This window comes from Artemia sp. Qi Xiang Cuo, chromosome 21, assembly GCF_049724085.1.
Source record: "Artemia sp. Qi Xiang Cuo chromosome 21, ASM4972408v1, whole genome shotgun sequence".
Taxonomy (NCBI): Eukaryota; Metazoa; Arthropoda; class Branchiopoda; order Anostraca; family Artemiidae; genus Artemia; species Artemia sp. Qi Xiang Cuo.
The window spans coordinates 14585835-14601902 of NC_142814.1; the positions used below are offsets into that span (position 1 = coordinate 14585835).

The window sequence follows — 16068 nt, forward strand, 5'->3', positions numbered from 1 at the left end:
ATTTAGGTTATACCCATTCTATTCCCTTAATTTTGCTAATTAATATAAATATTGATGTAGCATTATTGTATGTCTCATTTTCAATTCTATCCAACTGATCCGAACCCTTGTTCGAACAGATATGTTTTTTTTTTATTTTTTTTTGCCGGTGGAATAATAATCTCTATCTTTGTAAGCAGTAGCTTGTTTTTGACCCCCCTCCCCTCCTAGCATGTGTTTTTCTTGTTCCATTATGGAAGTTCTTTACCACATCGGAACGTTAACAAATTCGATCTGACTCCTCCAAACGTTACGGAGTTTTTAAGGTATGTGATAATATGGATGTATTAGTTGGCAGATTCAGGGTTACCAGATAGGATGCATTTCCTCCATTTGGGTGCTTTTTTGAGGCGGTTGCGCATTGAATCTTTCAAATCGGTGCATTGTGCTGTTTCTTTTAAGGGGGTGGGGGGTCATTCAATCGGCCCATTTTCACTAGAAGAATGGCGGTTTCGGCGCATTCTCACTTTTATGGTGGCGCAACTTTTAACGAAACATCTGGTAATACTAGGAAGATTCAGACAGTAATCTGAATCAGTCACAGATTTTCTGTTGGGTTACGGTTGCACTAATCGTTTGTGAGCCACTGTTATGGTTCATTTACACATTGCGGATTTAGCAATCCTTGCGGAAATTCCGTCTGTTTTCGTGCTAGAAAAAATCTCTAGCTTTCCGCAACGTTTTGGTCAAATCAGGAGGGAATCTTGGCAAGGTTTTTAAATGAATAAAACCATGAGTATGGATTATCAAAAACTACACGATCTTATAACTTTGGCGCAAGGCTACCCCAGATTGTACGATCCTGCGCACCCAGGCTTTAAGAAAACTAAGAAAAACCGTGTCATTTGGCTCTCTATTGCTCAACAGCTTTCAGAAGAGGGTAAGAACATAGCTCATGCTGTTGCAAAAATTTGAAATCTTTGCCCTAAAGCTCAGCGTTATTTTAGCCATATTTCGAACAGAAACGGACGGATTTCCGCATGGATTTCTGCAATGTGTAAACGAACCATTAGTGTATTTTTAGTGATTGCGATGATAACTATTTTTTATTATATATGTTCCTTTCTCGTTTTTCATTTTATCTTGCTCCACGCTCCTCTTTGTGCATTTTTGTATGTATAGAGGGTTCAAATATACTGCTATTATTAGTAAGCCTATTAGCTTAATTCTTTGTTCGTTTAAACAAATACGACCCATTACCAGCGTTGCCAATGCGGTACAATTGTACCGTTTTTGGTACAATTTAGAAGTCCTGGCACAGTGTAGTACATCTGGAAATTGTTGGTACAATAAGATTTTCCGGTAGATTTACGTTTTACTTGATCCTTTTTTACTCAAATATATGTTCCAAGTTTTAGTTTATTGAAAGTTTTCTTATTGTTAGGGCAAATGTTTAACTTGCTGTTCCGGTGGTACCAATTACTTTCTTGCGATACAATTTTAATCGGAAAACTGGTACGGTTTATTTCAAAGCATTGGTAACACTGCCCAAAATGCCATCGAAGAGAAAATTTAAGTTTCCGATTTTGTTATGAAGTCCAAATTTTTAAAATATAGGGATAAATAAATCTATTTTGTTGTAATAACAGCTTACAATCCGACAATGACGGTTCTGGCCTCTCTTGCGCCCGTGGCAAAATCTTCATTAGCCCCCCCCCCCGGCTCCCAAAGAATTTTCAGGCCAAGTTTTAACACAAAATTCATTTAAAAATAAAATTATTTTGAATCTATTAATTAATTAATGATTTATTTTTTAATTATTTTCTAATTTAGTATTGAAATTGGTTAATTGTTATTAATTATTTAAATTTGATTATTTTACTTATCATTATTTCATTATTTTATATCTAAGATTATTTTATCAATTAATTAATAATTCATTAATTATTTTCATTTATTAACTGCGCCTTCTACTTCATATTAAAAAGAACAAAATTTCAAAAAATACAAAGGGATCATAACCTTAAGATTATTTATCTAAAATTTTGCGCCCCTAAAACCTCTGCACCCGAGAAAATCCCCCCTCTGCCCCTCCCCTAAAAAGCCCTCTGCAATCACGTTAGGGGTGGAGTAAATAAATTGACTTACATGAAAAACTCCCATCATGTGAAGTAGATACCGCTGGGGACTGTGACTTCCCAAACGGCATTTTACTAATGGGGTTCTTCAACTTTGACTTGTCCAGCTCGATAGTTGATGTTCGGGGCGAGGGGGATCCCGATAGGGACCTTCCACCTCGTCCTTCCGATTTGGATGGTTTTCTACTGTCTCTCTTTTTATTCTTTTCTTCAATAGTCTTTGTTTTAACCGCTTTGCTCTCCGTTTTGCCTTGTTTTGCAAACAGCTGTGTTGCAGAAATGCTTTTCTCTGTTAGCTGATTTGAAGTATCTGCATTTACTGCTGGGACACTACCGCCAAATGTTGATTTAAGTCCGTTCTGGGGAGGCACTGGGGGCGCTGGTGGCGGTTTTGCCGATGTTAGTGCAGATGTTACAACGGTGCCCTTTGCTTGAGGAGGTGGGGCTGGTCGTACGACGTTGTTTGAAGGGTAGTCAAAACTGCCGTCCCGTTTCTTCACAGAACAGGCAATGACACCTACAAAGAAAATTAATCAGTCTAACGTCGAGCATCAGGAGAAATACCATTTTGAAATGCATTTTAAAAATCCGCATTTAAACAGCATTTTAAAAATCTAGGGCGGGGGGAGGGGGGAGGAATTTGAAGTCTTTTACGATAAAAACACCAAACAAGGAATTTGTCAATAATAAAAAAGCTCCAAAAAGGTATTTTTCAAAATCTAGGGGAGGAGGTTGGTTTAGGAGAGGACACATGCCAATCTGAGGGAGAACATTGTGAAGATAGCTAAATCTGTCAAAACAGCAAAAACAGTTTCAATGCAAATAAATAGTTCAAAGGTTGGGAGTAGCCGACCTTGAGGAAGCTGTAACTTTATCGAATGAAAAAAGACCCCTAGAACCAAGAACGATCTCTATACTTTAGAACTGGATGCTCTAGAACCAATATACCGAATTTTATATGTGAAGGCTAGCTGAAATTCATAGGAATACTGCTTTACCAAGTGAAAGGTATCACTTGTCAAAGACCATATTATACTAATAAATTTTTGTAATAAAAGAAATACAAGAAAAATTAAACGGGCATTTGTATAACCCCTTTTTGGGGAGAACCAATATTATTTCCTATTTTGCTTTTCGAGTTATGGCCTATTTATCCACGGACTTAAAAATTTACAGCTTCGAGCAGACCAGACAACAGTTTTTTTCTCCTTTTTGGGCTTCTTTTTTGCTCTATTTTGGGGACCGTGTCCCAGAACTTTTAAGTTTTTTGCATTGAAGGTGCCTGTTAGCCCAATACCTTACGTTAGTAAGTTTCAGATTGATGAGGAACGAAAAGAAAATACCCTTAAAGGATCTCACAGGATTTAAAAAATATTTGTTTTGCTATTTTCAGAAAAGAATATTAAATGAAAAAAATTAAGGGTTTAAAATTAATTTGCATTATTTGTAATCATAAAAGCTATGGAAGTGACATCAGCAATACCTTCAGCAATAAGTTGCAAAATTACCATATTTTAATAAATCTTCTGCACAAGCAACATCTATTCCCGGTCATGTAATCTTTTTGTCTCTTCTAATAAATACTATCTTATATCAGGAATCTTATCAAAAAAATTATTTTTCATTACCAAATAAGCACGAATAGATAAACATAAATCTTGATTCGAATCTTTAAATCACAAAATAGTATAATGTTACTGCAGACATAGGATTCATGTTGGTAAGAGGCGATGGTAGATTACGTGTTCTCTGTCCATATTTGAAATTCTTCTTTTTTGCGCCTTTCTTTAATTTATAATCTCTTAGAGACAAGCAAATGATCAGATTTTTTTCTTGTGTCATGTATATTTTATTTGATTTGTGTTTTATTTTAGGCTATAATTCTGGATATGAGTATAATTTGGATTATAACCTACTAATACCTGACCCTGCCGTACAACGAATACAAAAAAACGTAGCCTACACTCATGGCTCATTTACACATTGCGGAAATCTGTCCGGATTTAACAGTCCGTGCGGAGATTCCGTCCGTTTTTATGCTTGAAAAACTCTCTAGCTTTCCGCAACGATTTTGGTCAAATCAGGACGGATTCTTGGCAAGGTTTTTAAATGAATAAAAACATGACTATAGAAATTCAAATCTTTGTTTTTCCAGAATAAATTTCTTTCTCTTTTTGTGTTATGTGCCTTCTTTGCAGTATAAGGACTAAAGCGAGAGTCAAATTAGCCAATAATATTCTTTTACAACTTATCTTCACCCACACTGATTCATTTATTTGAAATCATTGCCTTAAAACGTAGCGTTTTCTGGGCCATCGTTCAAAAAGATAGAGACAGATTTCCGCTTACATTTTCGCAATGTGTAAATGAAACATCATTTGTTAGAACCAGTGGAAACATATTTCAGCGGAAGAATCTGATGAAGATCGGCCAAAAATCACCGAAAAGGGCAGTTTTTTCACGCAAGTTTGGACCATTTCCTCAAGAAAAACTCTAAGTAACTTCAAAGTTCTGGCTCTGTGAGAGGGGGTGCCTTTTTCACAAATCTCGTAAATCAGGTATCGCGTGCCAAGCGTGGCGGAAACTGTACCATCACTGTCCATGCTTGAACTTCTTTTTTTTGCTGCCTTTCTTTAATTCATAACCCATCATACATTATTTCTTGTGTCATGTATATTCCGTTTGATTTGTCATTTGTTTTAGACCATAATTTTGGATATGGCGTTTATGACTTTCTAGTAGGCCTAGCTGGCCCTTTCAGAAGAAAGACACAAAATAAACAAAAAAAGCATAGGGTACACTCATTTGTTAGAGCCAGCGGAAACATGTTTCAGTGGAAAATCCGCTGAAATTTGGTCAAAAATCACTAAAGGAGCAATTTTCCAGTTTTTCACGCAAGCTTGTACCATTTCCCTAGGGAAGATTTTAAGTAATTTCTTAATTCTGGCCCTGTTAATTGATGAATCTGAAAATCGAGGGGTGCCTATTTTCAAAAAACTCGTAAGCCAGGTGGCGCGTGCCAAGCGTGGCAGAAATGTGCGGCACATGTGGCGTTGTGAGATGTAAACCAGGTGGTGGAGATTGGGCACCCCTCCCTGAAACTAGTAAATTTAATGATATAAGTAAATAGTAAATTTGATGATATAAGTAGTAAATTTAAGTAGTAAAACTGAAACTAGTAAATTTAATGATATACGTATGCTGTCTTTAAAGTGAAATTTACAACTATTGGCTTCAGGGCTGTATCCAGGATTTTTATTTGAAGGAGGAGGGTATTTTTTGGGGTGAGATGGGGAGTACACAAAAAATTATGCATAAAAAAATTGTTTATATGCATTTTTGTTGCATTTTTGTGAGTCGGACAAACATTTGGGAGGGAAGAGTCAAACCCCCTAACCCCCTAGGGTAAGGCCTTGGTTGGCTTGTCATAAAATTGCATTTCTCGCAACGAATATAAGCTTTAAGCAGCAGTTGTTTGCAAAAAAGTAAGATTTTGACAGGTGTCCAAGACAAGCCAAAAAAAACTTTGACATTTAAGGTCTAATTTCTGACTATTACCGGAAGCGATTTTGAGGACAATAGAACCTAATAATTATCTTAGAAACAAGGTTGCCAACTAACAAACATGTAGAGGGGATAAATGTATTTTTCAAAATCTAGGGGGGGGGGCAATTTCCTGGTTTTTCGATAGTTTTCAAAGAAAATACCAAAAAGGTTAATTTTCGATGAAACTACAAAGACGTGTTTTTTTAAAATCTAGGGGGAGGAGCAAAAGGACTTACAATAATTTCGTGACAGAACTTTTGAACAGATTGGAGACGAAACTGTGTCCAAGACACTGGAATAAGAAGAAAAGAAGAAAAAAGGGCTATTGCTGCCAAAATATTTTCGGTCATTCTGGCATGACCAACGAATTCACCAGTTTTTTTTTACTGCCCTAAGATCGTCTTGACTCCACATAAAATACGTGATATTTTCAAGCCTTATTTCCAAGCTTATGTTTTTTGAAAATTCCACTCAATAATTATGTTCCTCCGAAACGTTAGCTAATAGTTTTGTTTCCGCCGTCTTACAATAGCTGTTAGCTGACAATTTTACAGGTTGCATTGATAAAGGGGCAGGGGAGCAGGGACGTACGCAGAGGGGGGGCCTGCGGGCCCGCCCCCCCCCCGAAATCTCAGGATTTTTTTCATTTTCCCATAATTTTCTGATTTTTCTCACAGAATAATAGGTTTGAAGGATTTGGCCCCCCCGGAAACAAATTAAGGCCCCCCGAAACAAATTCCTGCGTACGTGCCTGCAGGGGAGCCTGTGCTCCTAAAAATTTTTGTCCCCTCCCCCCTGTAGATTTTGAAAAATCCTTTTCCGGACTCTTTTCATTTAAAAATGTCATTTTTGGTATTTACATTAAAAAATGGTAGTCCCCCCCCCCCCTATGAATTTTCGCAAATTGACGCCACTGAAATGGGTAACAGAAAGATGCCTTTAATTTTATGCGCAACGGTATTCGTTTTTCTCTGAAATGCCGATTAATCACGTGTTCACGCGTTTTTTTTTTTTTTTTTTTTTTTTTTTTTTTTCTTTAGATGATTGTAAGAAAAACATAAATATGAGATCAAACCGCAGAAGAGTGCTTCACATCAAATCTGTTCATTTTATGCGTTAAAACCCAAACGGGAACACAAAAAGGACCTAAGCAGTAACTTTTAGTTTTTTAACGGATGGGTTTAATGTCTTCATTGAATGTTTCTGAAGCATGGGCGCTCCGAAAAGCAGATGAAGGTTTTGTATATGTTCTTCAGAAATATTACCTACGGATTTTTTTGGGTACCCGGCTGACTGACCGTATTTCAAACAGCAGGTTGTACGAAAAATGTGGTTCAATCCTGCTTTCTAGGGTTATAATGTGAGAAAAGTTGAGATGGCTAGGGCACGTTCTGCGGATGAAGGATGACAAATTGCCGAAGATTGCCCGGTACTTGTGTATTATACGCCACTCACTCAAGTTTACGCTGTGCAATACTCGAGAACAAACCGGTTTCTTCGTTACTTTAGAAACAAATTTGGGCTATATATTTGCACATTAGGGGGGGGGGTGGAGGTGGTTGTAAAGGATTGCGGATCTGCACGCAAAATGTGTTAGGTATAATTATTCTGCATATTACGAAGTACAATTTTTTTCTGACTTCAAACTGTCCAAATACATTACCCCCTCCCTAATGTGCAAATACATAACCCAAATTACATATTTCCCATATATTCTCTCACTTGTCTTTGTATCGTCTCACGCTAAGCTAAAAGAAATTAAAGAAGAAACAGGCTTGTTCTCAAGTTTTACACAGCATAAACTTGAGTGAGTGGCGTATAATACACAAGTACCGATTGTCCTTTTCGGCCACCTGTCTAGGGCTAAACGGAAAGCAGGTCGTCACGCTTGAGGTGGGAGGATGTCATAAAGAGAGATTCAAGAGAAATGGAAACTTCCTCGAAGGGTGTAAAGAGGGAGGCTTTGAATATATTTGGATGGAGGAGAAGCGTTCGTAGCTGTGTCGGCCTCAGGCGGCTTGGTGCTGCGGTGAGTTGCTAGTAGTAGTATTAATAGTATTGAATGTTTCGAAACAGCCGTTGGCTTGTCATGAGCATTAGCTTACAACAAAAACGGGTGAAATTTGACGTTCAAAAAAATAACGACCGTTCTGCAAGAAACTGCACAATTGGTTGAAACAAAAATTTGAATGATAGATCACAGTCAGACAATTTATGATTGCAATATTTATAACTTATCTTCTATTAAACTGCAAATAGAGTTGCTAATTCCCTATTTAACTTTCAAAAGATTTCCCTAATTAGAATATTTGGATACACTCCAGGAAATTATTGACAGAAAACATAATGGCAGAAACTATGGGATAAAACTTCAGAAATAAAGTTCAAATTCATACAAAGTTTATGTGAGAAAAGTAAAAAACATACCAATTCACAACTGCTACTGTTAACAACTCACAGCAGCACAAACCCACCTGATGACACCAGAAATTTTGAATATGCTAATTTTCCAAAAAAATTATCGTCCCGTTTTCAAAAAAATATCTACCCTCTTTAAGCGAGTAATAATTGTATGCATAATTATTTATGGTTCTATTTCTTCTCGAAAACGGGTCGATAATCTTTTTTTTGGAAAATTGACACACTAACATTTTCTGGCCTGAAAAAAAATCTAAATAGGTCAAAACTTTTGGCAAGTTTGTTTAGAGCTTTAATTTTGGAAAAACATTTTTCTTGTAAATAACGTCGCATTCATATACATGTAAAGAGCAACGAACATTACTTTTTGCAAGAAGTGATAATCTCGTCTTTGGTATTTATAGCGCATGTAAATTATACAAGATAACGAATTAACCCTAAAACTAAAGCAAAAGGCATGGAAAAATGTCTGAGGTAATGATGACCGAAAATGCAGCACAATGAAATCAACGGTTAGAAGACATGCAACAACGAACATCACAGAGAATCAAAACTGAAATCACAAAGGAAAATGCACATCGAAATCTGCGGCTAGAAGACAAGCGACAACGAGAACCGCATCAAATTGCAAACAAAAAATGTGCATAAATAAACCTGCGGTTAAAAGATAAATAAAAATTACAATGGAAAGGGGTAACACGTTATTTTAGTGTCTTTGAAGGATAAACAAGAATGAATGATTGAATTCACGGCAGAATTTCCTAATTTAATCGAAACTGCTGATTTGCCACTTTATGATTTACAACTAAAAAATAGCATGATAATTATGCTAATGCATAATTTAGATATTTTAAAGGGTATGTGCAATGTAACATGCCTGGTTGTTGCTAAATTATATAACAACGTAATTAAATCAAAAATAATTACTGGAATCGCAAACAAAAGAGGTTTTTTTTTGAAAGACGCCATATTCCATATAGACTACTACTACCGCTGCTAATAAGTCACAGCAGCACCAAGCCTCTTGAGGCCAACACAGGTACACACACTCCTCCTACATCCCAATCTATTTAAAGCCTTCCTCTTTACACCCTACCAAGAAGCTTCAATATCCATTAAATCCTTCCTTACGACCTCCTCTCATCCAATTTGGGGACGATCTGATTTTCGTTTGACCCTAGATGATTGGCCAAAAAAGATCTAATAATCGAAACCAACATAGCTATATATGCTCCTTCTGCGTCCCAATCTATTTAAAGCCTCCCTTTTTACACCCTAGCAAGAAGAGTACTTGTCTAGAATCCAGAAGTCACGCGAGAAGTGAAGTTTCGTTAATTCTAATGAAATAAAACAAAATAGGATGAAAATATAATAGTTCAGAAACAAATTTGGGCTATATGTTTTCACGTTAGGGGGGGGGATAGGGGTAAAGCATAGCATATATTAAATACGTAACCTAACCTAGGTACCTTTTTTCGCCCCTTCAACCCCAAAAACTAAAGTTTAAATCTTTGTCACGGAGTGAGCAACACCTCACATCTAGCGGAAACCTGTATATCATCAAGCATTTCGGTCTTTCTCGATTCAGTCTTACTCGCGTGAGTACTGGATTTTAGACAAGTATCCCAAGAAGTTCGAATTTCCCTTTATCCCCTCCTTACGATCTCCTCCCAAACAATTCGGAGACGATATGCCCAATGTTTGGCCCAAGATGGTTGGCCTAAAAGAACGATCTAATAATCAAGCAGTTTATTCATATTTTATTTTGTTGGCTCGCATTTAGCTCTGAACTACTCGTTGCTAAGAATTTTTCCCGCTTTTTGTGACGAGCTCTGACATGTTACATGCTAAATGAGAAATATGACAGACAGACAAAGGGAATATCGATAATTTGAATTTAGCAAGCAGTAAATGAAGCTAGGATTTTAAATAATATCAAATAATTATATTTTAATAAAAATAATTTAATTTTATAAATTAAAAAAATAGCATTTAATTTGAATTAACAATTTAAATTTAAATTTAATAATTTCATTTTACTTTAATAATATTTTATGATTTTATTGTAATTCCAATATCTAATAATATCTAATAATTTTTAGTTTTTTAAATAATTTTAAATGGTATTATTAATAATACTATATTTGTTGGTATTCAGGTTGCAAATTCCAGGTATATTTTACAGTAGTTAATGTTACTCCAAATAATGGAAAAGAGAATGAGCAAGAGAGAGGGAGAAAGAGGGGTAGAGAGAGAGAGAGAGGGGGGCGAAGAGAGAAGAGTGAAAAGAAGAGATATGAAGAGCTTCAAAAGGCCTTTCATGATCTGGTGAGATTTGTCCGCCCTAGACCAACTTTGTTTTTTCTACGCCCACAAAAACACAGAGGGTAATACTTAGGACCAGACAACCATTTGAAAGAATTCCTAAAAAAATTCTAAAAACTATTTAAACAAATCATAAATACTTGCTTATCTCACTCCTAAGGGCACAGTGCTTCACTTTAGACCCCCCCTCCCCTGAGGGATAAATATGCAGCCCACTTTATATATAACCATTATATTTTACAAAAAAATAGTAGCCCACTATAAAAGTAAGTATTTAAAAGTAGCACATATACAAAAGTAGGCCATTAGAGCCACTCTAAGTTGAAGCAATGTTCGTTTAAGAATGCGATAAGTAAGCACTTATGATTATTTTAAAGCAATTTTCAGAATTTTTTTTAGGGTTTCCTTCAAATGGTCCCCTGGTCTTAAGTATTACCAAACAAGGATCTACCCATTTTCAGGGGCAAGAGTCCCTTTTCTTGGTATCCAAAAAGGGAATATTGCTTCAAACGATGCAAAATTTGGTAATTATCATATATATTTGCATTCTAAGTGGTGCAAATACCTCCCTCCTCCCTCCCCTCCCTCCTCCCTCCCCTCCCTCCTTATACCCCTCCCTCCTCATTCAAACACCTTTGCGCATCAGCAGATATACTTATTGCAAAACATGCCTTTAAATATCACTTTAACTCTATGGCAGCAAATAAAAGCCAGAATCTTTGCTACCGGTTAAGAACGCCCACTCTCCATAAGGAAACACTATAAAATTCTGGAAACTGCTTTTAAATATTCTAAAATACTTACTTATATCAGTAAAAAATGCTTACCGATTCATTTTACCCCACCCCCTAACGGCCAAATATTAAGCCCAAATTTTATGTACTCAATGAATTCTCCATAAACCGACACTTTTTTTCCTCCCACGTTAGACTTAAAATTCTCTATTCGTGAGGACAGCGGTCACTGGTTATTTGGTTTGGAACGGGAATCAGCGATATGGCTCTGTAAGCTCAGCCAGAGTCAACCCGGCTCACAATGGGTACCTGGAGAAATCTGAGGGCAAACACGGGAAGCGTCGGATGAATTCCCCCCAACCACGCATGGTACTCCCGGCCGAAGGCAGAGAATCAGGAGATCGGTACTTGGGCTGCGCAGATCATTGGTCAGAACGCAAAAAATCGTTGACGTTGACGTTATCGTTGACGTTGCTTGTTTCCAGTTAAATTAATACGAAGATAAAAGTCAGTCTATGAAAAATTCATTGAGTACATACAATTTGGGCTATATATTTGTCCATTAGGGGGTGGGGATAAAATGAAGCAGTATGCATTCAAAAAGGGTATATGTAAGTATTTTAGAATGTTTTAAAGTAGTTTTCTGAGTTTTAACGTGTTTCCTGATGGAGAGTGAGAGTACTAAACCGTGCCGCATCTTTTTCAATGAGCGTTGATGCTTCACGCAATTAAAATATTTACCAATAAATATATATACTATTATATATATATATATATATATATATATATATATATATATATATATATATATATATATATATATATATATATATATATATATATATATATATATATATATATATATATATATATATATATATTATTATTTTCTTTGGAAAAGGCTCGGTCATCTTTCCAAATGTAGTTTCTTCGACCCTTAAATTAAACAAAGCCTCTCCGGGTCTTGAGCAACCATTTATCAGAATGTATTAAAAGTGCATATTTGTACTTTTAACTTCGCCGCCTGAGCTATTTGATATTTTCTTATGGTGCGATCGTTCATTTTAATTAACAGTACGTGGACAGCCCATTGTCTATGGTTATTCTTCTTCTAATCTAAGAAACATTCACGAGTGATCTATTCTTGATTGTCAGATAAGATAAAGAAATAACCTCTACAAGACAATACAAAATACAAAAAATCTAAGGGTAAATAAATCGGTTAGCAATTGATCTTTAAATTCTTGGTAGAAGCATGGCTTAGCAGAGAGGTTCTAAAGCGGGGGACCCACGCCGTTAATAAATTAAAAAAAAATTCTCAGTCCACAAAAAAATAAAGTCCACAAAGTTAATAACCTTATTTGACTTTGTTTACTTTATTAAACTTGGAAACAAGTTAGACTTTATTTAAATTTTTCCAAAAAGTCAACAAGTTGAAGAAATTGCACAAAAAATGTGCTTCAAATATAGCTGTGAAGTCAAAAACGTGATATTCTTGTATGAGCAGGGCATATACTTTATGGGAAAGTTTACTAAGTGTATGTACGCCATGGAAGCAAGGGTGGATCTAGGGACAAGGGGGAACCCCGGCCCCAAGATTTTTTCTGGCACCCTCATTCCGTTTTTTTTCCTATTTTACTCTTTTTTAAAATAAACTTGTAAATTTGGTCAATTTTTGGCGCCCTTGTCAAATCATACCTCCCAAGATTTTGCTCTAGATCCGTCTTTGCATGGAAGCCTTGCATAAGTCAATTAAGTCGTTTGTGTCTAAAAGAAAAGAGGCCAATAGATAGCCATCATTTAGCAGATGAAGTTTTCCGGATTTTGGGAGTTGTCACAGCCCCTTAAACCCCCTGCTCTTTGTGTAGTTAGTACATCATGAATAAGGTGCAACGCATTTCTAGATACTTCATCGGAATTAATTTAACCACGACGGGTCTCCTTCCCCGTCGACCCTGTGACAACTTGTATCAAACCCCGGGCCCTGTTGCAAAGTAGGGATCAACCCACCACCCTATCAGAAGTTTCAAGAAGAATGGTGTATCTGGATTCATTAGCTTTCATCAGGGCCGTCATGTATGGCCTGTATGACCATGTTGCAAAGCAGGGATCAACCCACCACCCTATCAAAAGTTTCAACAAGAATGGTGTATCTAGATTCATTAGCTTTCATCAGGGCCGTCGTGTATGGCCTATGTGGCCCTATTGAAAAGCAGGGATTAGCCCACCACCCTATCAGAAGTTTCAACAAGAATGGTGTATCTGGATTCATTAGCTTTCATCAGAGCCGTCATGTATGGCCTGTATGGCCCTGTTGAAAAGCAGGGATCAACCCACCGCCCTATCAGAAGTTTCAACAAGAATGGTGTATCTGGATTCATTTGCTTTCATCAGGGCCGTCATGTATGGCCTCTATGACCTTGTTGCAAAGCAGGGATCAACCCACCGCCCTATCATAAGTTTCAACAAGAATGGTGTATCTGGATTCATTAGCTTTCATCAGGTTCGTCATGTATGGGGGGAAACCACCCCAACACCAATGGTTTTGGGGACTCGGTAAAAAAAAAGGAATCGGTAAAATTGTGGCCGCCGCTGTCAAAATTGTTTGTCCGGTTAAATAAAGACCATGAAACTACTGGCATGTTATCAACAGAAATCTCGAACTTGGTTGGTAAACATAGCAATTTTACAGACTCCTGTCGTGATTTTACAGATGGTACCACAATTTTCCATTTGGTTAGATAAAGAGGATGAAAATAGTGACATTCTATATAACGAAATCTCAATCTCGGTCGGTAAATACAGCGGTTTTACCAACTCGTGCAGTGATTTTACGTATCGTATTCACAACGGACATTATGCTAATTATCTATAAAAACAGTCGGTAAAAATGACCTGCCAGTCGGGAAAATCCCTCGCCCCCCTAAACACTTGGCTAGTAACGAACCTGACTTTCATAAATTCCCTTTGATGCCAAGAGTGAAAGCGCGGGACAAATTTGATTTTGGTGGATGGCATAGGCTGTAATTAGTCAGCCTATTGGAGGAAAAAGAGTGTTTTATTGTCCAAAGCTAAGCTTGGAAAGTACAGTTATTGTGACCAAAAGGACAGGGGCTACCTTCGTGGCCGTTCTGGCCTTTCTTGCGCCCGGGGAAAAATGTTAAGTAGCGCCCCCTCTTGTCTCCCATAAAATTTTATGGTCGAGTTTTAACGAAGCTTTCATCTATTAACCAAATTATTTTCAATTTATTGATTAAGTAATAATTTTGTTTATTATTTTTCAATTTTTTATTTAAATTATTAAGTAGCCTACTATTTAATTTAACTATTTCATTATTATTATTTAATTATTTTTCATTGATGATTTATTTTTAGTTAATTAATTAATTAATAATTTATTAATTATTCTCATTTATTAACTGCACCCTCTACTTTAATTTAATAAAATTATTTATTCTAATTTTTACACCCCTAAAATTTCTGTGCCCATGGCAAGTACCCCCTCTATCCCTCCCATGAAACCACCACTGGGTCACCTTGGTACATGGAAAGACAAAAGGCGTCAAGTATAATCGAGTGGTAAGATATACTTGCAACAGAACTGTCGTAGTCTGACTACCAACTCCTATGACCTCCTTTGTGTTTGCAACAAAGCAATTATTATATTCTTAAGTTTTACATAATAGCTAGCTTTTTAAAACTGCAATATTTTAATTTTCTACTCCTATGTGAAATCTTGAGGTACTAAGAAATTAAGCACTGGTACAAAATTTGAATCATGCGTGTGTTCTACGCCAAGGCGTGGGTTGCAAGAAAACGTAAACTTACGGAACATCATAACGCTTTACTCGATTCATGAAAGTTCCGCTTATGAATTATGCGTGTGTTCTACGCCAAGGATTGTGTCACAAGAAAACATAAACTTACGGAACATCATAACGCTTTACTTGATTCATGAAAGTTCCGCTTATGAATTATGCGTGTGTTCTACACCAAGCTGTTGGTCGTAAGAAAATGTAAACTTAAGGAACATCATAACGCTTAACTTGATTCATCAGTATGCTTATGAACTATGAGTGTGTTCTACGCCAAGGCGTGGGTTGCAAGAAAACGTAAACTTACGGAACATCATAACGCTTTATTCGATTCAAAAAAAGTTCCGCTTATGAATTATGCGTGTGTTCTACGCCAAGGTTTGGGTCACAAGAAAACATAAACTAACGGAACATCGTAACGCTTTACTCGATTCATGAAAGTTCCGCTTATGAATTATGCGTGTGTTCTACACCAAGCTGTTGGTCGTAAGAAAATGTAAACTTAAGGAACATCATAACGCTTAACTTGATTCATCAGTATGCTTATGAATTTTGCGTGTGTTCTACGCCAAGGCGTGGGTTGCAAGAAAACGTAAACTTACGGAACATCATAACGCTTTAATCGATTCATGAAAGTTCCGCTTATGAATTACACGTGTGTTCTACGCCAAGGTGTGGGTCGGAAGAAAACGTAAACTTACGGAACATCATAACGCTTTACTTGATTCATGAAAGTTCCGCTTATGAATTATGCGTGTGTTCTACACCAAGCTGTTGGTCGTAAGAAAATGTAAACTTAAGGAACATCATAACGCTTAACTTGATTCATCAGTAAGCTTATGAATTACGCGTGTGTTCTACGCCAAGGCGTGGGTTGCAAGAAAACGTAAACTTACGGAACACCATAACGGTTAACTCGATTCATGAAAGTTCCACTTATGAAATATGCGTGTGTTCTACGCCAAGGTGTGGGTTGCAAGAAAACGTAAACTTACGGAACATCATTACGCTTTACTCGTTTCATGAAAGTTCCGCTTATGAATTATGCGTGTGTTCTACGCCAAGGTGTGGGTCGCAAGAAAACGTAAACTTACGGAACATCATAACGCTTTA

The 16068-nt window shown here is 36.7% G+C and overlaps 1 protein-coding gene across 1 annotated transcript in view; it reads right to left on the reverse strand.

Moving 5' to 3' along the window:
• Pka-C1 (Protein kinase, cAMP-dependent, catalytic subunit 1) overlaps nt 1-16068 on the reverse strand; it is a 464283-nt gene that overhangs the window by 189416 nt on the left and 258799 nt on the right. Inside the window, exon 2 of the mRNA XM_089107085.1 lies at nt 2128-2634. Coding sequence (XP_088963211.1) covers nt 2128-2634 — 507 coding nt within the window. The remainder of the gene's footprint in view (nt 1-2127; nt 2635-16068) is intronic.